This window comes from Macrobrachium nipponense, chromosome 30, assembly GCF_015104395.2.
Source record: "Macrobrachium nipponense isolate FS-2020 chromosome 30, ASM1510439v2, whole genome shotgun sequence".
NCBI classification, from domain to species: domain Eukaryota; kingdom Metazoa; phylum Arthropoda; class Malacostraca; order Decapoda; family Palaemonidae; genus Macrobrachium; species Macrobrachium nipponense.
Window position 1 is genome coordinate 16,412,786 of NC_087218.1, and position 26,363 is coordinate 16,439,148.

At 35.9% G+C, this 26,363-nt stretch overlaps 1 protein-coding gene across 1 annotated transcript in view; it reads left to right on the forward strand.

Annotated features, from left to right (window-relative positions):
- The window catches only part of LOC135202322 (protein O-linked-mannose beta-1,2-N-acetylglucosaminyltransferase 1-like), a 40,820-nt gene extending 15,215 nt beyond the window's left edge, over positions 1–25,605 (forward strand). The window contains exons 8-17 of the mRNA XM_064231669.1: positions 553–686; positions 1,098–1,183; positions 1,999–2,181; positions 6,058–6,192; positions 6,600–6,801; positions 17,320–17,519; positions 18,084–18,183; positions 18,517–18,588; positions 18,715–18,824; positions 24,806–25,605. Coding sequence (XP_064087739.1) covers positions 553–686; positions 1,098–1,183; positions 1,999–2,181; positions 6,058–6,192; positions 6,600–6,801; positions 17,320–17,519; positions 18,084–18,183; positions 18,517–18,588; positions 18,715–18,824; positions 24,806–24,959 — 1,376 coding nt within the window. The 3' untranslated portion in view covers positions 24,960–25,605. The remainder of the gene's footprint in view (positions 1–552; positions 687–1,097; positions 1,184–1,998; positions 2,182–6,057; positions 6,193–6,599; positions 6,802–17,319; positions 17,520–18,083; positions 18,184–18,516; positions 18,589–18,714; positions 18,825–24,805) is intronic.
- The last annotated feature ends 758 nt before the right edge of the window (positions 25,606–26,363 follow it).

The following is a 26,363-nucleotide window of genomic DNA, read 5'->3' on the forward strand; positions in this document are numbered from 1 at the left end:
GCGTGGCTCAAACCATGAACCATGCAAGAGCTAGCCTCGTGCTCTGGCTTTATTTCTAAACAAATACCTATATTTAATTTTCCTGTTATCTTTATTCATGATCTAATCTACTTTTGGTTTACTTTAATTCTGGGTCTACCTTCTGAATAATGAAAATTATTATTATTATTATTATTATTATTATTATTATTATTATTATTATTATTATTATTATTATTAGTAATCGTAGTAACACGAGTCTTGAAATGGAGAAACAGATCCACAGTTTATGTATATGTACACATTTTGAAGATAAATTTGTGTGTCTATATATTTATTATTATATATATATAAGATATATTATATATATATATAATAATTAATATATTATAATAATATAGATATATATATATATGCGCAAAGACAAACCCCACGAAAGAAAGAAAAAAACGACGGAATTTGCCTTTAATTATTATTCATATCGTTCTATTTTCGTGATTCAGTTATAAATATGTACATATAAATAGCTGTAGGTTTGTTTCACCATTATTGTTATTATATTATTATCATCAGAGGAATGCGACTGGCCTTCCAACGAGCAAAACGACGCCCGCTCCGTATTTTGTCGCAGTTACGAAGGTTACGGCGCCATGTGCGACTGTGACGTCAGAGAGTGGGATGACGTTTTCTTTCAGGCGGATGACGAGGTACGTTCTTTGCCAAAATTTCCGAGTATTTCATTTTCTCTTCGTATTTCATTTCCCTTCTTATTTCCGAGTATTTATTACCCTTCACATTTACGAGTATTTCATTTTCTCTTCCTAATTCCAAGTATTTCATTTCCCTTCCGGTTTCCGAGCATTTCATTTCCCTTCCTATTTACGAGTATTTAACTTTCTCTTCCAATTTGCGAGTATTTAATTTCCCTGCTTATTTATAAGTTTAACATTTCCCTTGCTACAAATATACGATTGCTTCAATATCTTCAGAAATATTTGTTCATGTTTTTACATTTAATAATCTTAGATAAAATGTACGCATTTTGTGACAATCTAATATCTTTAGATTTGATTTAATATTCTCAAGTGGAATTTACTTATTTCCTTATTTTGTGACAGTTGCATCACCAGCTGGCTCAGAAACCGTTGTATAAGGAGATCGGAGTAGCTATTTTAGCTACCAACAGGTCGCATTATCTTTACAAGTAAGTTTGTCGTTCAGTTCCTGTTCTAGGTTTTATTACTGATATCTGTATAAGTCATCACTATATTTATAAGTACGTCTATTTTATTGTTTTACCTTTGGCTTATCAAAGGTTCGCCTAAATATTTAGTAATTTCTGATATCAGTGCAATTAATTTCCTTTTTGCTGAAAGCACTATGACTAATGTTTAGATTCACTGTTCATAGCAGCGCAGTTAAAATCATGAATCACTGTAGATACCCATCTAACAAATTCTTTGTAAGTTATAGCAAGGGTAAGTTAATTTTAAAACAATGTTGACCGTATTGTTTAGACGTATGGCTTAATATTCACCAAAAAGAACCCTAATTTCGCCTCGTATCCGAAAGCAGTTGCTCTAAATCAGGAGTTCTCAAACTTTTTAACTCCACGACCCCCTTATGAAGTTTCAGATTTTCTATCGACCCCCTAGACTAACAATTGATAATTATAAAAAACAATGTCAGAATCAATTTGAGTAGTATTAAATTAGTACTTGATATTCAGTATGATAAAAAAAGTAACACCTAGTAAGAAAATATGTTTGGGACTTTAGTTGTACGATTATATGTAACTTAATTCTCCGACACGTTAGTTATTCATCGACCCCCTTTTGACCCCCTGAATAATCATAGACCCCCTTGGATGGTCCTATTGACCCCTGGGGGTCGATATCGACCACTTTGAGAACCCCTGCTCTAAATTCACGACCCTCTTCGTTAGACATGTAATTAGGCTTTCCATTCATGTGTTGATAACAACCCACAACCAATAATGCTGCCCTTTCCATCGAGCAGGACTCTGAAGTCGTTGTGGGAAGCTCCCGGCTTCAACAAGGAACGAGTGGTCATCTATGCTGACAAACCACACAGGGAGATCAACAGCGTTGCCAAACTCTTCGGGGTTCCTCTGGTCATTTCTCACACGTTCGGAAACACGACTATAAAGAATATCAGGCACAAAATTCAGCGCGTTTTCAGGTGAGGAGTAATTATTTCTGGTGTGGTTTAGCGTTTGTTTAGCTTAGTTTTGATTTTTTACCATTTTTTTTTACTTTTTAGCTGCTATTATTTATGTAGGCCTTATGGCAATAAGGGGATGTTGCTCAGGAAGGCTCGTACGCGAAGTAAGGTGATAAAGGACTGGTGTGGAACTCATGATTTTTTTTTAGTCATACGAATCAAAATCATCTCCACGCATTCCAAATGATTAAGCCAACATAGACAAATAAACAACACACACGTACAGAGGAGAAATTTACAGATGAATATCACAACCAAAACAACAAAGAAAAATATGGAAACAAGAACACAAAAGTTAGGGAATAGAGGAATACGTCCGGATTATTTTCAGATCTGATCTACATCTGGATTTGCACAGAGAAGTGTTATATAACTTCTCGATCTCATTAACCATGGGTTAAGGTGTACCTCGATAACTGGAATGATTTTGGACATAAAAAACTATAACAAAAACACTGACTTCACTCCCATTGTTTTGAATCGTGAGTGACTTCACTCCATATGTTTTGACTCGTAGGTGAATTTACTCCCTTTGCTTTGAAAATCCTAAGTGACTTCACTCCCTTTGTTTTGAATTCAGACTGACTTCATTGGCAATCCTATTGTTCTGAATCCAAACCGACTTCACTCCCATTGTTTTTAATCCATACTGACTTCACTCCCATTGTTTTGAATCTAAACTGACTTAACTCCCATTGTTTTTAATCCATACTGACTTCACTCCCATTGTTTTTAATCCAAACTGACTTCACTCCTGCTGTTTTGAATCCAAACTGACTTCACTCCCATTGTTTTGAATCCAAATTGACTTCACTCCCATTGTTTTGAATCTAAACTGACTTCACTCCATTGTTTTGAATCCAAACTGACTTCACTCCCATTGTTTTGAATCCAAACTGACTTCACTCTTATTGTTTTGAATCCAAACTGACTTCACTCTTATTGTTTTGAATCCAAACTGACTTCACTCCCATTGTTTTGAATCCAAACTGACTTCACTCCCATTGTTTTGAATCCAAACTGACTTCACTACTGCTGTTTTGAATCCAAATTGACTTCACTCCTATTGTTTTGAATCCAAACTGACTTCACTCCTATTGTTTTTGAATCCAAACTGACTTCACTCCTATTGTTTTGAATCCAAACTGACTTCACTCCTACTGTTTTGAATCCAAACTGACTTCACTCCCATTGTTTTGAGTCTAAACTGACTTCACTCCTGCTGTTTTGAATCCAAACTGACTTCACTCCCATTGTTTTGAATCCAAACTGACTTCAATCCTATTGTTTTGAATCCAAACTGACTTCACTCCCATTGTTTTGAATCCAAACTGACTTCACTCCTATTGTTTTGAATCCAAACTGACTCCACTCTTATTGTTTTGAATCTAAACTGACTTCACTCTTATTGTTTTGAATCCAAACTGACTTCACTCTTATTGTTTTGAATCTAAACTGACTTCACTCTTATTGTTTTGAATTGAATCTAAACTGACTTCACTCCTATTGTTTTGAATCTAAACTGACTTCACTCCCATTGTTTTGAATCTAAACTGACTTCACTCCTATTGTTTTGAATCCAAACTGACTTCACTCTTATTGTTTTGAATCCAAACTGACTTCACTCCTATTGTTTTGAATCCAAACTGACTTCACTCTTATTGTTTTGAATCTAAACTGACTTCACTAATATTGTTTTGAATCCAAACTGACTTCACTCCCATTGTTTTGAATCCAAACTGACTTCACTCCTATTGTTTTTAATCTAAACTGACTTCACTCCTATTGTTTTTAATCTAAACTGACTTCACTCCTATTGTTGTAATCATAAACGGACTTCACTCCCATTGGTTTGAATCTAAACTGACTCACTCTATTGTTTTTGATCTAAACTGACTTCAATCCTTTGTTGTGAATCCAACACTGACTTCCCTCTATTTGTTGTGAATCAAACTACTTCACTCTTATTGTTTTGAATCTAAACTGACTTCACTCCTATTGGTTTGCATCCAAACTGACTTCACTCTTATTGTTTTGAATCTAAACTGACTTCAGTCCCATTGTTTTGAATCCAAAACTACTTCACTCTATGTTTTTGAATCTAAACTGACTTCACTCGCTATTATTTGAATCCAAAACTGGACTTCACTCTTATTGTTTTGAAATCTAACTGACTTCACACCTATTTTTTGAATCCAAACTGACTTCACTAATAATGTTTTGAATCCAAACTGACTTCACTCCTATTGTTTTAGATCCAAACTGACTTTACTCCCATTGTTTTGAATCCAAACTGACTTCACTCCTATTGTTTTGAATCCAAACTGACTTCACTCTTATTGTTTTGAATCTAAACTGACTTCACTCCTATTGTTTTGCATCCAAACTGACTTCACTCCTATTGTTTTGAATCTAAACTGACTTCACTCCCATTGTTTTGAATCCCGACTTTCACTCCTATTGTCCTTTTGACTCCAAACTGACTTCACTCTATTTTGTTTTGAATCCAAAACGAAACTTCACTCCTATTGTTTTTTGAATACCAAACTGACTTCACTCCTTTGTTTTGACTAACACTCCAAACTGACTTCACTCTATTGTTTTTGAATCTAACTGACCTTCAACTCCTATTGTTTTGAATTCACTGACTTCACTAATATTGTTTTGAATCAAACTGACTTCACGCCACTGTTTTATGTGATCACCAACTTGACTCACCCTTCCCCATTGTTTTGGAATCCAAACTGACTCGCGCCTATTGTTTGGGGGGATCACAAACTGCTTTCACTCCCTAGGTTTTGAATCTAAACTGACTTCACGCCTACTGTGTTTTTTGAATCCAACTGGAGTATGGGAGTGCTTCACTCTTATTGTTTTTGAATCTTAGATCCTTTTTAGCTTCACTTCTAATTTTTTGCTCCAAACTGTGACTTCACTCCTATTTGTTGTTTTGAATCCTAAACTGAATTCCTCCTGTATTGTTTTGAATTCCAACTGACTTCCCTCCTATTGTTTTGAAATCTAAAACCTGACTTTCCTCCTATTGTTTTGATCTAAACTTAACTTTTTCACGGCATTGTTTTTGAAACCAAACTGACTTCACTCCTATTGTTTTGAATACAAACTGACTTCACTCCTATTGTTTTGAATCCAAACTGACTTCCCTCCTATTGTTTTGAATCTAAACTGACTTTACTCCTATTGTTTTAAATCTAAACTGACTTCACTCCTATTGTTTTGAATCTAAACTGACTTCACCTCTATTGTTTTGAATCTAAACTGACTTCACTCCTATTGTTTTGAATCTAAACTGACTTCACTCCTATTGTTTTGAATCTAAACTGACTTCACTCCTATTGTTTTGAATCTAAACTGACTTCACTCATATTGTTTTGAATCTAAACTGACTTCACTCCCATCGTTTTGAATCCAAACCGACTTTAATCTATTGTTGTGAATCTTAAGTGATTTAACTCCCATTGTTTTGAATCTTAAGTGACTTCAGTCCCATTGTTTTGAATCCAAACTGACTTCACTTCCATTGATTTGAATCCTGAGTTACTTCTCTCGATTGTTTTGAATCCTAAGTGATGTGACTCCCATTTTTTGAGTCCTAAGTGACCTCACTCCCATTGTTCTGAATCTTAAGTGACCTCACTCCCATTGTTTAGAATCCTAAGTGACCTCACTCCCATTGTCTTGAATCCTAAGTTGCCTCACTCCCATTTTTTGAGTCCTAAGTGACCTCACTCCCATAGTTCTGAATCCTAAATGACCTCACTCCCATTTTTAAAAATCCAAAATGACTTCACTCCCAATGTTTTGGTCCCACAGAGATTTAGTTGGAGCTAAGTTTTCCCAGGAGACTGTACCCGCCGGAGGGTTACCTGAGGACACAATGGCGCCCTTCATGTGTGATTACTTGTTGCTCTTAGAGGATGACATACAGGTGTCCATCGATTTGTTCAAGTAGGTTCTGGTTCACTGGGGCGTTCATTGCTACATTTTGAGCATTATTTTCTGAAAGATGTCCCTATTGGCCATCTAAAAACTTGACAAGTCATGTTACAAATATCAGTGTGTTCCTATTAGAAAATGATTTCTTTCATTAATGTAACTTTTTATTGAGTTCCTAAAATTATTTCCTGATAAATGTCGTTATTGGAAACTTAAAATAACATGTAATATCAGAATGTTAGTGTTAGAAACTGATTTGGCTTCTCAGGATATCAATCTTTTTTAATAGGGCTGTTACAATTCAAGTTGCATTTACCCAGTATCATAAAAACTCAGGTGACAAGGGCAGTGGAATTTTACTAATAACTTCATAACCGTCTAATGGGAATCAACTCCCCCTCCAACCCCCAAACACCCAGGTACCTCCATACCCTGGCGCCCGTCCTGGAAAGGGATCCCTCCGTCCTGGCCATCTCAGCCTTCAACTTCTTCGGCTACCGAGACGTGTCGAACTCCCTGACAGCCTTCTACCGAACAGCCGAAGTGAACAACCTGGTCCTGCTCTTACCCTCGAGAGCCATCAACGAGCACATCGCTCCTAATTGGGTTGCTGCCGATAGCGTGAGTTGACCGAGTGGTTTATATCATAGTTGACCACAGCGAAATGGGATAGAATACAGAATTTAGGCCAAGCGCTGAAAGGGAAATTGACAATATGATGGTTTGAAAGGTGTAATTTAAGCCCCGTCCACACGGTCGAGCTTTGCTCGACGAACTCTGCTCGATGTGACGTCAGAATCTTCTGACGTCACATCGAGCAAAGTTCGTAGAACAAAGCTCGACCGTGTGGACGGGGTCTAACTGGCGGAAAACCTCGCTCTATGAAACAATTGTTAGATAGGGTTGCAAGATAGAATATGGAGTTACAGTGAAACGAATGAAGGAGGTTGAAGCTAGACAACGAAAGGACACTGCAAAGACCGTGGGTAATGCCTACAGTGCACTACATCGAGGTGCACTGATGGCACTACTCTCCTAAGGAGAACCACAAGGAAAGTAATCGCTGGAAATACAGCTTTTTAAAGTATAATTAGGTCTGACGACAAAATTGCTCTTGAAGGTTTAGATGCTTGAGCAACAGTTATATAGCAATTGTTTATATTATTTAATTAAAGCAGGACAAGAATTATTATTAAAAATCTAAGTAATTGGGGGTCATCTGACGTTCTAACAAACTGAAACTGTCATGAATTGTATATATATATATACAATATATATATATATATATATATATATATATATATATATATATATATATATATATATATATAGATGTATATACATCTATCGATGTATATACATACATATAGATGTATATATATCATGATATAAATATATATATATATATATATATATATATATATATATATATATATCATATATATATATATATATATATATATATATAGATGTTTATACATACATATGAGTATATATATACATATAGATATATATATATATATATATATATAATATATATATATATATATTGTTACGAAGTGCCAAATATCTGGTTACCATGCATCAAATATTACCTCACCAAAAGCCAGACACCTGAACCCTCATAACACGTTTAAACGACTGAATACTCCAAAGGCAACAGTGATCCCTTAACACTTACCAGTATTGCAGAAAATCAGACTAAGTTCATCAAAACAGGTGTGAGGTAATCTTGTAAGTAATTAAATTAATCAAAGGGCATCAATCCATCAACAACTTTCAAAACTCTAAGTATTTCCCTGATTTCAGAAGTCTAAGTACTTCCCTGGTTCTAAGTCACTTCAATTAAATTGAAGGAAAGCAAATCAATTACCACTCTATGTTTCTACCTAACATAAATATAGTCATAATTATATATACTTATACTGGTGTAAGATAAAGAAAACACTTATAAAAATTTTAATACAAAAATTTATTATTAAATTCAAATTTATAAGTGAAATTCACAATATCAGGGAAAATTACTGTTACTTGAAAACAAAGTAAAGTTTAATTAATTCTTGAATCAAATTAAGTAAAATTAAATCAAAATTAATTTATCACAAAATTCAAGAAAATTAATTCAATCAAAATTCAAAAGTGTTAGGCAATAATTGAAAATTTGAAATTAATTCACAAGTGCTAAACAACAATAAAACTTGAAAAGAATTCTAAGTAAATGCAAATCAATTCACAAGTGTTAAATTTAATTAAATGTGCAATGATAAAGCAATGAAAATAACTAAGTCAATTAAATGGTGAATGTAAATGAAAATATAAAACAAAAAGACACACTTCAATAAGAAAATGAATAAGTGCACAAACAATGGAACAGACACAAACACAAAAAATATCAGCAATGTGTAAAAGTGCAAATCTTTTTCATTCAAAACACTGTAACTAACAGTTTTTACCAAACCTTCGTAACAGACAACAGTTCCTATCAATTATTAGTTAAACACAATTCCTATCCGTTATTAGTTAAACACACTCCCTATCCATTATTAGTTGCAACTAATAAAAATATAACACACTTTACCTTTTTTGGTATACCAACTTCTTTCTTTCTCTTGTATATTACACTTTCACAAAAAACCCAGGCGCCGTTACGAAATGTTTGTTCAGATTCCACAAAAGAAATTAAATAAACTAAATAAATTCTAAGAAATATCAAATATAGAATTCTCACAAGTTATGAGTGACCAAATTTACGTTACGTTAAAAAAAATCTCGATGTCGAGTGAGAGAGAGAGAGAGCGAGAGAGAGATAGAGAAGAGGGAATTCTAACTGCCTCGAGGTCTTAAGATCCGAATGAAAAATTCTCTTCCTTTAAGGAAATGACAGAGCAGATGTCTCAAAACGTTCTAGGCACGAAAGCTTCTCGAAAGTTCTGAAATCTGACGCAATCTTACACACATAATGTGCAACATCCACGTGGGACTTGGCAAATACATACACGTACAAGACAAGACTGCTCAACAGATACGTACCCGATTGAAACGGAGGGTAAACGATAATTAAGATTGACATGTTTTTTATGACAACGAGCTCGCTATCAAACGCGCTGACAGAGCAGGGAAGCAAACGGATCTCGCAGACTCCAATCTTAAAGTGCTGATATAAAAGTTAAACCTTTGCAGCTTTGAAAAGACAAGGATCTCTCTCTTTACGTTATATATATATTCTTTTACAAGACGTTAATGCGAAATCTGAACACACATTTTTAAACATCCTATTCTAAGCTATCTAGGAATCTGAAAAAATGTTACACAATCTACAAGACATTTCAAAGAGGGGAAAACATGCATTTTGAAAGTAGCAATATATAATATACCTCCCCCTAGAAGATTTTTTATCACGGTGTTGAATCCAACGATTCGCAACGAGATAAATAATCAGCAACTACATTGTTTTTGCCACTAATGTGCTGCACTCTTAAGTTATACTGTTGCAGGCACAAAGACCACCTGGTCAGTCTTTGATTGTGATTTTTCATTTTCTGGATAAATGATAGTGGGTTGTGATCAGAAAACACTAATATTTCTTCATTCCTAGGTCTATTCACATACACTTCAAATTTTTTCAATGCGGTGATTAAGGCTAAAGTTTCCTTTTCAATTGTCGAATATACTTTCTGATGTTTTTTCAATTTTGTAGACATGAAGCATACAGGATGGTAGATATTATTTTCATCTTCTTGAAGTAGAACAGCTCCAACACCACAGTCTGACGCATCAACTTGTATCACAAATTTCTTGTCGAAGTCTGGAGCTTGAAGTACTGGTCTTGAAGTTAAAATGGCTTTTACCTTCTCAAAGGATTCTTGACACTCTGGAGTCCAAATAAACTTAGCTTTGGGACTAGTCAAGTCTGTCAGGGGAGCTACTACGGCTGAGAAATTTGGGCAAAAACGACGATAGAAACCAGCCATGCCTAAAAATCTCTGTAGCTGTTTCCTGGTAGTAGGTGGGGTAGCCTTACGGATACCTTCTACATTAGCATTTACTGGAGCAAGAAGGCCTTTCCCAACTTCAAACCCAAGATAGTGTACAGTTGCCTTTCCAAACTCACTCTTCTCTAAGTTGACTGTTAATCCTGCTTCTTGTAGTTTCTTGAAAACTTTCTTCAGAATCTTCAGATGTTCTTCCCACATTGTAGAGTAAATCACGATGTCATCTAGGTATACACCTACTCCTTCTATTGATCCTAGCAGTTGATCCATCACTCGTTGAAATGTTGCAGGTGCATTCATCAGACCAAACGGCAGAACAGTATACTGATATAGTCCAAAAAGGAGTAATAAAAGCTGACAGCAGCTTCGCATTCTCATCTAAGGGAATTTGATAATATCCTTTCAACAAGTCTATCTTAGAAACAAACTTGGCTTGCCCAATATTATCAAGTAATTGATCTATAAGAGGCAAAGGATAATTATCAGCCACACTGATAGAATTCAGCTTCCTATAATCAGTACACATCCTAAATGAACCATCCGGTTTCTTCACCAACACACATGGAGAACTGAAGTGACTTGAACTGGGTTCTGCTAATCCATGTTGCAGCAAATACTCAACTTCTTTCTTCAAACATCTCGATGATACGGTGATAAGCGATAGGCTCTTTGCTTGAAAGGTTTTCCATCTTCTTGAATCTTGATTTCATGCTTGGTCAGATCAGTACGTCTAGGCACATACTGAAAAAATTCTGAAAACTTCTAATTACGTCACTTAAGTCTTCACCTTGTTCAACACTCAGATGTTTCAGTTTATCCTCCAAATTTTCCAAATTGAAGAATTATTCATCTTGCTTGCAGCTTCCCAATTCGTAGCCATCATCGTCTTCTGTAGATAAAGTTGTCTGGGTTACTGACACAGTTTCAGTTTTAGTTTCTGAGAAATAAGGTTCAAGAGGTTCACATGTATCTTCCGTTGTCTTCTTCTTCTTTCTGGTGTTTCAATCACATAAGTTCTATCACTTAACTTCTGAATTATCTTGTAAGGACCTTGAAATTTATTAGTGAGGGGAAATCTCTTGACAGGTAAGAACACTAACACTTGTTGACCAATACTAAAACTTCTTAGCTTAGCCTTAGCATCAAATCTCCTTTTTCATTTTACTCTTGACTCATTTCAAGTTTTCTAAAGAGAATTTTCTAATCTCTTTCAACCTCTTCCTTAAGTTCTTCACATACTCTGCTGGCTTTCCTCTTGATTTTCTTCCCAATTTTCTGCAAGAATCTTCAACGGTCCTCTCACTTCTCTTCCAAAAATCATCTCATTAGGTGAACATCCCATGCTTTCTTGATAAGCATTCCTAACTTCAAACAACATTAATGGTAAACCAACATCCATTCTCTTCCTGACTCAGAACAATACTTTGTCAGCATACTTTTCAATGTTTGGTGAAACCTTTCCAAGGCACCTTGAGATTCTGGATGATAGGCAGTGGATAACTGTTGTTTCACTCCTAACAAATTCATCACATCCTGGAATAACTTTGAAGTAAAGTTTGTTCCTCTGTCACTTTGTACTATTTCTGGTATTCCAAACTTTGAGAAAAACTCCACAAGTTTTCAGCAACTATCTTGGCAGATATGTTTCTAACAGGGATTGCTTCTGGATACTTGTCACAGGACACATTAATGTCAATAAATACTCATTTCCTTTCTTTGTCTTGGCGCAATGGTCCAACCATATCTATAATCACTTGCTAAAGGGTTCTCCTCTAACTTCTATAGGTTGTAGGGGGGCTTTCTTGATGGTTTCATTCGGTTTTCCAGCTATCTGGCAGGTATGACACTCACGACAGAACCTGCTAACATCTCTGTGAAGTCCAGGCCAGAAAAAAATATTTCATGATCTTCTCCACAGTCTTCCTGATTCCCATATGTCCAGACTCATGAGCTACTGCAATCACTTGCTTTCTCAATGGATATGGAATCAAAATTTGATGATATTCGCCCCATACAGCATCTCCTGGTATATCTGTAGGTCTATACTTCCTCATCAGCAAACCTTCCTTCAGATAGTAGCAGGTAGGAGTTTGTTGCATCTCTTCTCGATCAACAACTCTGAAGAACAAATCAGTTAACGATGCATCCTTCTTCTGCAAGTCCATCAGCTTCTCTCTTGTCACTTGACCAACTTCAAGGGTTGAATTCTCAATATCTGCTAACTCAGCTACTGTAGTTTCACTACTGTCTTCAGCAACACTTTGACTACTCGGAGTCTCTTCAGGAACATCAGGTTCTTCTTCTTCGTCGTCGTCTTCTTCATCTTCTTGGGAAATCTCTTCTTGGTCAGCACTATGGGAAACTTCACTTCCCTGGAATAATTCTTCTAAGCACAAAGATCCTTCACTTGATCCTTCTTGAGTGTGTAAATCCTCAGTTTCTTCACTTACAGTCGTAGTCCTCTTCATACTTCTGGTAGTTACACAAACTAGGAAACAGGTGGGGGTTATTCTTCTCCAAACTCTTCTTTTGTAGGACTAATCCTCAATGGTTTGTCTGTCACTACAGGACAAGGAATAAATGGCACACCACCAACTTCATTCCCCAACAGAACATGTATACCTTCCACAGCTAGTGAGTCCTTTACAGCAAAATCAACATTCCCTGTCACCAATTCACATGACAGGTGTAAGCGGCATATAGGAGTTACTTCCTCTCCTCCTATACCCTTCAAAATAACTGAATCTCCTGTGAGACTCTTCTCCAACTGAGGGTGAGAACCACGTACTACCACACTATGGTTACTCCCTGTATCACGTAATATCTTGACTGGTACCTGCATACTTCCTTCTTGAGTTGACAGCATACCCTCATAGATATATGGCTTAAAAGCCTCCACACTGCTTAACCACTCACTGCTTGAGGTAACATTTCCACTGGTTGCTAACATTCAGCTTGTTTAGTTTCATTCTTCTCTGGAGTCTGATTCTTTCCCACACTGCTCTTCGTAGTTTGTTTCACAACTTGACTAACTGGTTTTGACTGCTGTTGATTCCGTAACACTCTTGACTGTAGTGTCCTACTCTTCCACACTTGAAACAGACAACATTAGGTTTTTGTAACTGTCTTGAAAAACTGGATGAGGATTTCACATTAATTTGCTGAGCTGTATTTCCTTGTGTACTCTTAGTAGTATCACTTGAAGGTTTCCCATTAAATTTGTTCCTGTTATTTGGATAAGACTTAAAACCTGGGCGTTGTTGACTCTGGTACTTGACATTGTAATTACGTTTGCTACTGATTATATTGTAATCTTCACTAAGTGTAGTGGCTTTGTCAAGTTTCTTCACTTCTCTCTCTTAAATAGGCTCTTATATGTTCAGGAATTCCCTTAAGATACTGTTCAAGAACAAGTAACTCTTCTAACTCATCAAAAGTTTTAACTTTAGCAGCTTCTACCAACGTTTGAAACACCTTCTCACTTTGTAAGCATTAATCTAAGAAGGTTTCCCTTCTCATCTTTTCTTAAATTTCTGAATCTCTCATTGTAGTACTCTGGGGTCATCTGGTAAACTTGTAGCACACTGTGTTTAAGTACCTTGTAGTCTTTACACTGATCAGCTGTTAAGGCTAGATAAGCACTTCTCCTTTACCAATCAAGACACTTTGTAGCAAAACTGACCATTTATCCTCTGGCCATCCCATACCTGAAGCCACTTTCTCAAAGTGATCAAAAAACTCATCTGGAGCTTCTTCAGAATACTTAGGGTTAACTTCTGTACTCTCACTACATCAAATACAGGGTCTTGATTACCTTGGTTAGGGTTAGACGGTGTTACAGGTAATGTGGATCTAGCTCTTATTAATTCCATTTCCCTTTCATGTCTTGCGATTTCTCTTTCCTCTTTTATTCTTTCTCTTTCCTCTTCTGCTGCTTTTTCTTCTTCTCTTTCTCTTCTTTCTTGTTTTTTTCCCTGTCTATTCTTTCTCTTTCAGCTTGCATTCTCTCTCTTTCAGCAAGCATTTTTAGCTTAATCAAATTCTCTTCTGCTTCAATGCGTCTAAGCTCTAACTCTGCATCACTTTTCTCTTTCTTTTCTGCTTGCTTATTTATGAGATCAGCACGTGCTACATTCAACAACTCTTGAGCCAATTCTAACTCATCTTCATCAGTTATTCTACCAGAGTTTATCAATGATTCCATAGCAATACATCTTATTTGTGCCTTTACCATACTAGTAGACACATAACCACCACATGCCTCTGCTAAAGCGCTCCACTGTGCTCTAGACAGAGTGGTTTCAGACAAAAACTTGGACGGAAGGAGCTGCTAAAAATTCCTGAACATTGACTGAGCCATTTTCCTCTAAGTTATCAATTTACAATTCAATACAATAAATGCAAAACAAAACTATATGGTCACTCTCCTAACAAAATATATTCCTAACACCACCAGTATATTCTAGAGTGATAATGAAATCTGCTTTCCCGGGTCTCTGGGCACCATTAAACAATGTTACGAAGTGCCAAATATCTGGTTACCATGCATCAAATATTACCTCACCAAAAGCCAGACACCTGAACCCTCATAACACGTTTAAACGACTGAATACTCTAAAGGCAACAGTGATCCCTTAACACTTACCAGTATTGCAGAAAATCAGACTAAGTCATCAAACAGGTGTGAGGTAATCTTGTAAGTAATTAAATTAATCAAAGGGCATCAATCCATCAACAACTTTCAAAACTCTAAGTATTTCCCTGATTTCAGAAGTCTAAGTACTTCCCTGGTTCTAAGTCACTTCAATTAAATTGAAGGAAAGCAAATCAATTACCACTCTATGTTTCTACCTAACATAAATATAGTCATAATTATATATACTTATACTGGTGTAAGATAAAGAAAACACTTATAAAAATTTTAAATACAAAAATTTATTATTAAATTCAAAATTTATAAGTGAAATTCACAATATCAGGGAAAATTACTGTTACTTGAAAACAAAGTAAAGTTTAATTAATTCTTGAATCAAATTAAGTTAAAATTAAATCAAAATTAATTATCACAAAATTCAAGAAAATTAATTCAATCAAAATTCAAAAGTGTTAGGCAATAATTGAAAATTTGAAATTAATTCACAAGTGCTAAACAACAATAAAACTTGAAAAGAATTCTAAGTAAATGCAAATCAATTCACAAGTGTTAAATTTAATTAAATGTGCAATGATAAAGCAATGAAAATAACTACGTCAATTAAATGGTGAATGTAAATGAAAATATAAAACAAAAAGACACACTTCAATAAGAAAATGAATAAGTGCACAAACAATGGAACAGACAAACACAAAAAATATACAGCAATGTGTAAAAGTGCAAATCTTTTTCATTCAAAACACTGTAACTAACAGTTTTTTATTTTTACCAAACCCTTTCGTAACAGACAACAGTTCCTATCAATTATTAGTTAAACACAATTCCTATCCGTTATTAGTTAAACACACTCCCTATCCATTATTAGTTGCAACAATAAAAAATATAACACACTTACCTTTTTTGGTATACCAACTTCTGCTTTCTCTTGTATATTACACTTTCACAAAAAAACCCAGGCGCCGTTACGAAATGTTTGTTCAGATTCCACAAAAGAAATTAAATAAACTAAATATATTCTAAGAAATATCAAATATAGAATTCTCACAAGTTATGAGTGACCAAATTTACGTTACGTTAAAAAAAATCTCGATGTCGAGTGAGAGAGAGCTTGAGAGAGAGAGAGAGAGAGCGAGAGAGAGAGAGAAGACGAGAGGGAGATCTAACTGCCTCGAGGTCTTAAGATCGAATGAAAATCTCTTCCTTTATGGAAATGACAGAGCAGATGTCTCAAAACGTTCTAGGCACGAAAGCTTCTCGAAAGTTCTGAAATCTGACGCAATCTTACACACATAATGTGCAACATCCACGTGGGACTTGGCAAATACATACACGTACAAGACAAGACTGCTCAACAGATACGTACCCGATTGAAACGAGGTAAACGATAATTAAGATTGCCATGTATTTTATGACAACGAGCTCGCTATCAAACGCGCTGACAGAGCAGGGAAGCAAAGGATCTCGCAGACTCCAATCTTAAAGTGCTGACATAAAAGTTAAACCTTTGCAGCTTTGAAAAGACAAGGATCTCTCTCTTTACGTTATATATAAATTCTTTTACAAGACGTTAATGCGAAATCTGAACACACATTTTAAAACATCCATATTTTAAGCTATCTAGGAATCTGAAAAAATGTTTCACAATCTACAAGACATTTCAAAGAGGGGAAAACATGCATTTTGAAAGTAGCAATATATAATATATATATATATATATATATATATATATAATATATTATATATATATATATAGATGTATAATATATATATAATATATATAATATATATATATATATTATAATATATATATATATATATATATATATAGAGATATATATATGATATATATATATATATATATTTATATATATATATATATATATATATATATATATATATAAATATATATATATATAAAATATATATACATATATATATATATATATATCTATATATATATATATATATACATTATATATATATATATATATATATATATATATACATATATATACATATATACGTTATATACACATCATATGGTTCCACTGACAACCTTGCCATCGAACAACAAACTTTTAATTTCCTTTCACATTTGTAAAAAAGTCGAGATATGCAAAGCAAATAAAAGATCACTGGTGAAATAATACGAGAACTTGAGACAAAAAGTGCAAGAATACACAAGACCCGAGTAAAATAAGAAGACCACAGATGAATAAATTAGGAACACAGGCTTTTGTTTGTCTGGTGTCTACGTTGCATGGAACCAGTGGTTACTCAGCAACGGGACCAACGGCTTTACGTGACTTCAGAACCGCTCTCCTGTTCCATTCAAAGCCAAAATATACTAAATCTCTCTGTGTATCTATCTTGCACACTTCGCTCGCCTTCTATTGTCCCTTTCTTTGACGATTAGTCTAAAGCTTTTTGGAATAACTCTTAGCTTGAGATCTCCACAACAATAGAATTCTCTCTCTCCACCCCACCTCACAGAAACGTGACTGGTACAAGGCTATGGCCCTCGCCTTGAAAAAGGTACCGAATGGGGCGATCATATACCCCGAGATGCCCAGGGCGCGTCATTTCGGTTACCGGGGGCATGTCATCAGCGGGGGCGTGCAGCACAACATCTTCAAGGACCATGTGTTGGCTCTCACGACCGACTATGAAATCTCTGCGAACGACGTTCTCAAGTATGGGTCTAGACATTTTCTTTAAAATGTTAATGCTATCGTATTTCCCACTTTTATATCTTATTTAGCAACTTCGAATGTTAGTGTGAATATAATGCTTTGGTTATTGAGGAAGAGGACAATGTTTTTGATGTTCCCATAATGGTTATTAGGCGTTAATGACATATCGCAACCGTAGTTTCTCGTTTATGGAATTATCAAAGATTTCTCACTCTAATTTTACCATTATCTTGAAAGTTGTGATATTTAATTGCAATGGTATGTTGGCCTTGTTTTTGCCTTTATCTGCGTAAATAGAACACGAAGCATCTACGTAAAATATTTAATTTTTTCTTGTGTCTTCTTCTCTTAACAGACGCAACCGTAGTTGTTCGTTTAGGGAATTACCAAAAAGACATTTCTCACTTTAATTTTACCATTACGTATCTTGAAAGTTGTGATATTTAAGTACAGTGGTATGTTGGCCTTGTTTATTCTCTCTTTTGTTTTGCCTTTACGTCTTGAGAACACAAAGTATCTACGTAAAATATTTCATTTTTCCCAAGTGTCCTCTTCTCTTGACAGACTCGAAGCTACGCAGTACGAGATCAATCTTCTGGAAACGCTCAAGAAATCAGAACCGACTTCGTTCGACTTCTGCAAGCACGACCTTTTGTACGATGAGGTTTGTATGGCTCTCCTCTCATTTATTTGTCTGTCTTTTTATCAACCAGTTATTGACAGATCCAAACCTCTTCATTGATTATTCGTTAAATCCTTTGTTGTTGTTGTTGTTGTTGAGAAGATTTGAACAAGTTTTCTTCTCTCCCCCGAAATTCAGAATATTTTACCAGCATATTACTTTCTTCTTTATTCTCGCGTTTTCTATTAGTAATTGCTTATTAATCTTGAGTGATATATTATATATATATATATATATATATATATATATATATATATATAATAGTGCCTATGTCATATATGTAGTATGTATTATAATCTTTGCTCCTCTCAACAGAGCCCAATCGTTATGTTCGTGTCTTACGACGGGCCAATGAATGACACATCGGCCTGGAGTCACGTGATGAAGGTCAGAATTCAGAATTAGAGGAAGTTTTTCAATGAATGATACAAAGTGAAAAATGATTTCATCGTCAGTGTTATATACCTATATATTTTTATTCAGTGATTACTGTTTTATTGTGTAAATTTTTAGTGCCTTCGAGCGTGGGAGATCTACCCAGAAGCTGGCTGGAAGGGAGTATGGCAGTTCCATTACCACGGGCATCTACTGAGCATTGTTGGGGTACCTTTCTCATCATACAGGTAATTATCTACTTATTTGACAAAGCAGGTGATTGTTTTTTACCATACAGGTATTTATTTATTTATCTGACTCTATAATGCAGTTGGAAGCAAGCACACCCGTACTGGCTACCTTTGGAAGCAGCGATCAGCCAGAGTGGTGCCTTACTAGGTTTACAATTACAAAGTTCGTGGATAGCTCTCGGCTTAGGTCTACTGACCACAACCTAATTGTTTGTGACTTATTGGAGAACGAGAGATTATATCTGCCTGGCGCAACCCTTCATGGGGAAAGATAAGGAATATTGTTTTTAAGATTTGAAACTAGGCCTATCTCTTTTTCACTCACATGTTTTGTTCGAAATTAAAACCCTTAGTCTACGTTATGGCCAGTATAAATAAGTCCTTCACAAAATATGCAAAATAATTATCAGCCGAAACATTTACTGAAATTAATTTTAAGATGGAAAGGCCGTGTACCAGGAAGGGCTGTCTTAAAAGGTCCGTGAAATATTTTATTACCTGTTTCATTATTCTCACCGTTTATTCAAGAACGATAGAATAAAAGAGAAGCTATTCATGGGACACATAAAATAATTTATAAAACATATTCACTAAGACTCCTCCCCTCCAAAAAAATAAACGAACGAGTTAACCATTTTATTATGGTTTACCATTATAATAGTAATACTTTTAGTTTTCTATATATTACATAGACAAAATAAAGAAAACGAAACTCAATGTTAGCCTAATGGCAATCTTACTCAAATTTCCATTCCCAGTTTTTAGGCGACATACAATAATGTCGCTTAGTTATTTTAGCAATTGGTAAAAAAACTAAAACTACCTGTTATGCAAATGAACATATACTTTCAACAAGCATGTAATCTATTTCATGTTCGAGGAATAGGTCCTAACCAAATTTTGCTCTGCACTACAGGGGTATTCTCATTGTCTTCCAAGTCACTATGAGATTCCAGTGCCTCTGTAACACGGTTTTTTCGCAATAACTTTTTATCTATGCATTTCATAATATAACGCTTATTCAGAATACACATCATATCTACACATAAATTTTGACTATATTCTGCATTACGTAGGTTGAATAAATTTGGTACTTATAATGTAAAAGTGACTTTTTTGAAGACGGGCCAACTTACTCGGAGAAAAGGTTTCGAACGCACTCGTTACGTAACTTATGACAGCATTTCTTCCCTCTTTCTCGATGGGTGATTGGCTATACGTAACGAAGGCTAGACCTCTGGCAATAATAAGACATAAAAATGTAAATACAAGCAAAGCAGTACACCTTTATGAACTCTGTAACCTCTCCACTGATAATTGTCATAATGAACAAACCAACAAAACTATAAATTAATAAATACAAAAACACTTCGATTATTAGTCTAACTCCAAAATAAGTTTCCCAAGAAATTACAGTCTACTTTATAGGTAACAATCAGATTGACAAGATGTAGGGAATGGTGGTTGTAATTTTCAAAATATAGTAGACAAGCTTGATTTGATAACTGCTATATCCAATGTCAAGCAATTTTTATTTATTGGCTATCTACCTATTTACTAAAAAAAAAAAAAAAAAAAAAAAAAAAAAAAAGCTGTTACCGCATTTTGATGACTTCATGAGCTCCACCCACTTTGGCCTCGTTATAATTCAGGATAACACTGAGCTATCATGGGCATTGTTGGATTAGAAAATTTAGCTTCTGGCTATAAAAACTCATTTCTCGAGTAGTTGCAAGAAGTGCTAAATGATCCTCAAGGATCCCAGCAGTTGGCCTAAACGTTTAATTCATGTATACTGCTATTACTACAGTAGTATTACTACGCTAGCACAGATACCCCACCCACATCTATGTATCGTTCCGCCATTCATAAAGTCTTTGTCATGGCCACGGCCTTTCTCTTGACTGTAAAAAGTTGCAAGTCGTAAGACAAATGCAGTTTTGCAACCACGGGGAAAATTCCAAATCCTGTTAGCCATTATTGACTGCTATGGGTTTCAGAGCCGATGGAATAAGGTGGGATGAGGTTTCTTTCTGGTGGATGGGCGGGGCAACATTTCGTCAAATGTTGTTACCTTTCTTACGTAATTGAATGTTTTTTTCGACTCTTGGGCTCGTAATCATTGGCCATGGCATCGGCTGGATAATTTTTACTCTATAAGAATTAAAACTATCAGGTTTAGGTCAATGATAATGCTGCCAAAATTTGTGTGTGGTTGTAAAATATACATATGTCACTTTCAGCTACATCCGATGCTTTGATAAGGAGCAAAGTCCAAAAAACCGTGTTACAGAGGCCCTGAATCTCATAGTAGTTCATCAGTGCTAGTTAATAAAACCAATGACACAGGCTATCATGACGCTGATTAAAGCCAGATTCCATTCCGAGAATTATTTTAATCAAAGATTTAAATATTTAACACATCTAAAACAAAAACCACCATGCTTTATATGGGATTTCAAAGTTACAAACAAATATAATATACAGTAGTATACTATAATTTAATTATATATACTATATAAATATATATATATATATATATATATATATATATATATATATATAGATCTATCTATCTACTATCTATTGCTATCTATCTATCTATCTATCTATCTATCTATCTATATATATATATATATATATATATATATATATATATATGTATATATATATATATAGTATATATATATATATATATATATATATATATATATATATATATATATATATATATATTTAAGGTAGTCACACTTCTCCCATCCTTCCTTCTAAACATCTAAATCCCTATTCAACTATTCATATGTATTCTTTTTTTATCTTCCTGACTTATAAATATCCTCATAATTTTAATGTGGCTAATAATCACTTACGAATAGGATCCGCACTCCCCCGCCCCACCCCCATTACACAATCAAACTCTTTTGCTAAATTCTATTTCAAAAGCTGCTTCTCAAAGGCCTGTCCACACGACCGGGCTTGATCGGCGGACCTCCCCTCTAACGGGCACACTTGACGGGCAAACCGTCAAATTGCCCGATGGGTCTTGTAGCAAAATCACCATGGTGGTGCCCGATGGCTTGAGCTTCGATCCTGGCAGACGTACGTTAACCATATACATTTCTTTTACTGAGCCATTTTTTACACCATATCCTCTTCTTTTTCATCACACACAAAGCAATTATCATGCTACACAATATCTTCTTCTTTGCGGTAGGCACCATGTTTATCGTACTGTACTGAACACACTACTGGCATCGTCGGGCATCTCCATAGCCTCACTCGTGTCGACAACATTCACGAGTAAGCCCGCCAGAATTTGCCCGTCAATCTCGGAGCGCGCCGATCAGGCCCGCTCGTGTGGACAGGCCTTAAGACTGGCTATCATGAAAACACCAACCAGGCAATTACTTATGCCAAACCTTTGCACTTTCATATGACGTCTTTCATTTTACTTCTCTAGTTCCCCTATTCCAAAAATGTTAAATAATCATGGGAATATGTCCCGCCAATGCCCAGGACCTACTTTTGCACCAAACCAGTCACTTTCATATCACCCACTGAGGGGTTAGAGATGTGTATTTCTAGTGATAGAAGTTCACTCTCGACGTGGTTCGGAAATCATGTAAAGCCGTTGGTCCCATTCCTGAATAATCACAGCTTCCATGCAACGTAAAAACACCATACAAACAAGCTTTCATATCACGAACAATCCCATGAAAGCTTCACTTTTATCAGGAAAATATTTAACTGCTCAACTGGCTACATTTTGTACATCACATTTCAGTACATTTAAACTTGCATCCCTTCCTTTTCAACTGCAACCTTCTCATGGAATAATCAAACTTGCCTTTATGTGCTCCTCAGTCGGCCACTCTTAATAAAAATGTGATCAAATGAGTATGAAATTCTTAAAAGAAAAATTTTCTCCACGTATTTATTCCAAGACATTTTCTTATTAGCATTTCTCTGTACTTTTATCCTGTAAAAAGTTTTCTAGGAAGATTTGGCTAAAGTTGAATCTGAATTTTTATTAATTTTTCGTGTTTTCTCTCATCCCTTTTCAGTTGTTCTTACCACCACCATACTCATACCTCAGAATCCCTTTTATTATTCTCCAAACCACAAATCTCATTGTCTCACCTTGTGAGGTTTTTACTCTTATCTTCCCGTGCATCGATAACAAAAACTCATTGCGCTTTCATTCAGTGTCCTTTTACTGTAGCCATGTTCCTTCCTTATTAGTTTCAAACGCATTAGCAAGAGTATAAGTTTGCGGAAGACGATTAAGTGGAGAAATTAAAGTGATCATCTTTCTTTGGGGACAGGCTAAACCAACGATAAACGAAGCGTAAGTACTGAATTTATAAGTTCCATGAAAACAATCTCAAAAGTACAATCAGCAGGCAAAATCCTATAGCTGGGCCAGATGCGTCCCTAATCTTGAAATTGCAGAGTCCTTTACGGACTTTACAAGGAGCGATGATTATGGAGGACATTACGGAGAGAGAGAGAGAGAGAGAGAGAGAGAGAGAGAGAGAGAGAGAGAGAGAGAGAGAGAGAGAATCTGATTCATTACAAATGCGCCAGGGTAAGAAAGGATAGAACGTTGGACATGCTAAAATCCATCAAGTTTTCTTTATATCTCTTGCGGGTAGAGACGGACAGACAAGACGAAACCGACTGCATTTAAATTAATTCTTTCACAAGTTTAACCTCTCATGCCCCAAGATTTCACTGACCTCCATCCACAGCTTATCAAGAAATCATGTGGACAGATAAGCAAAAATGGGAACAAATCTATATCCACGCACACACCTTTTCATTTGCACGTAGCTAAATTCTTACTAATATCCAATGACACCTTCTGGACTAGATTTGCGAAAATGGCTAAAAAGCCAAACACCAACACAGGCACTTTCAGCCATTCAACACATAAGTCTGAAAGGAAGGAGTACGAGTGCTTGGGAAGCAAGAGCGAAGCAATTCGTGGGTACTGGGGCAACTAAGGCCATTCAGCGCTGAAACGGAAATTGACAGTAAAAGGTTTGAATGATATAACAGGAGGAAAACCTCGCATTCACTATGACAAATTTAGGAGAGGGTGGACAGTAAGATGGAAGAAAGAGAATACGAACGAAGGTACAGTAAAAGGAATTAAAGTAGTTACAGCTAGGGGCAGAAGGGACGCTGCAAAGACCTCAAGTAATGCCTACAGTGCACCAAATGAGGTGCACTGACGACACTACCACCCCCCTACTTGGAGCAATTAGTGGGAACATGTATTTTAAAAGGCTGAAAGTGGATGCAGCTAGAAAGCGAAGGGACGCTGGTAAAACTACCCACTAACTGGTAAGGGCTTAATACCTTTTTGATAAAACACTGTAACAATCATGTCCACCACATTTTATTTTTCAAAAGGCCACAAGGAAATTTTAAGGTTGTGGCAAAACTCAAAATGCTAACGTACTTTTTTGCACTTCATTTTAGCCCATAACTTCCACCACTTTTCTTTTCGTGTCTGGGACTTGAATGAGTTCGCAAACCTCCAGAAATCAATACACTTTCCATCATGCACTAATTATTGGGGATGATGTTGCTAGCCTTTTGGGTGCAAACTACTCGGATAGTCACTAGGGATCGCATCGACAACGAATACTTATTGGGGCTGGTTTATTGAATTTGACCAAGGCCGCATTCAGCAACTTGATGTATCAGTAACATCCTTATGTTTAACTCAAGCTCCGTCCACAAACCACCACCTGAAAAATCTCAAAATCGAATAAAAGGTCTTTAGACGCAACTGGTAACTCAAAAGGTCTAGAGAGACCATCCACTTTATCGGCGAAGGTAGTTTAAATTTTACGAAACTCTTCACTCCGTTCAATTAATCATCCCAACAGTCATTAATAGCTTAATTACTTCACCCAAAACAATCTAAAATTTTTACTACTGTACTGGATGAACTTCCTTTCTTTCAGCCACCTCAAACCTGAAGGCTACAAGCCAGTGACTGCTCCACCTACAACCACCACCACCACTAGTAGTAGTACCACTACCACGTCACCCGGTCCTGCCTCCTCGTCTACCACTGCGTCATCCCAGAAAGGAGATAAAGATAAAGCTGCTATGTAATTCTTAGAAGATTTCAAATTTCCATATGTAGGGTAATAATTTGATTACTTGAAAAATTGCAAATTCTGGGTAAACCAGGATGTCGAACACTATCTTGTTTATTTCGTACCTTGCATTCTGGGTAAACAAGGATGTCGAACCCTGTAGTATTTTGTGTATTTCTTGACTTGCAATCAACATTCGTGCAAGATCGGGCTTGATTTTGGGAGTCCATAGCCTATCCCTAAAAAAATCCAACACCCCTTATTTGTTCAGTGTGACAGTTAACTTTTTTGGATCAAGATTATCAGAAAACAACAGTTATAAAAATTTCAGACAAACAGCACGTAACAGTAAAATGGACGCATCTGAATCAGTTTACCTATGATTGCGAAATCTCAGAAAACGTAGCCCATCGAAAATATTTTAAACCACGTAAGGTCAGACACCATTCGATTTAGCTTGTCATAGCTGTAACAGGTTTCAAAGACTATTTTAAAACTCCATAAACCAAAGCAACCCTGTTTACTCACGGTGCAGAGTGAATGCATTTTAGACACCATAACTTTGACACTAACCAAGCCAATTCAACCAGAAAGGTGCTGATCCTTCCGACGGAGGTACTAGCAGGAAAACTGTGGGGTTGCAGATTAAAAGTGTCAATACATTGTAATTTCATTGTCCTTCAATATTGTTTAGTATTTTCTCAAGTGCTTTAAACAGTATCCCAGTTTTTTGAATCTGGTACGTGCCACATCAGCAAATTGTCGTTCAACGCTCATGAAGTGGCATCTCCTCTTCCTAAAGCCGCGTCCACACGGACGACCTTTGCTCGATGTAACGTCAGAAGCGGGAAAAATCAGAACCTTGTCCATTGTTTCTCCGCTTCCGACGTCACATCGAGCAGAGTTCGTTGAGTAATGCTCCACCGTGTGGACGGGCCTTAAAAGTTTGTATGGAGTTTCAACGTAGCATGGAACCAATGGTTATTCAGCTACGGGACCAACTGCTTTACGTGACTTCCGAACCACGTCGAGAGTGAATTTCTATCACCAGAAGGGCCTTAAAAGTTAAATGTAGCTGTACTTAAACTGTTTTGGGCACTTGCTGACGCAAGCACTTCCTACTAGACCCATCTTTGGTTTGCCAATTAACCCTGCTTGTCAATTTTGAAAACGCTCATTGAGTCAAGTAAACGCAAGAAACTGTGGTAACCTCACAAATTTGTATTTCCACTAAATTACTCAAGAAAATCAGTGTATTTTGATCTCTAACATGAACTGGAAGCCCGAGTAATTCACAAAACATTTAAAAGTTTAAGATCGATAAAAAGCCAATGTAGGCACTAAAAATCCTATAGAGGAATTCTTTTAAATTTTTAGCTATTATTAACAAGTTCAAATCGAATGGTATGACGCTAGTCAA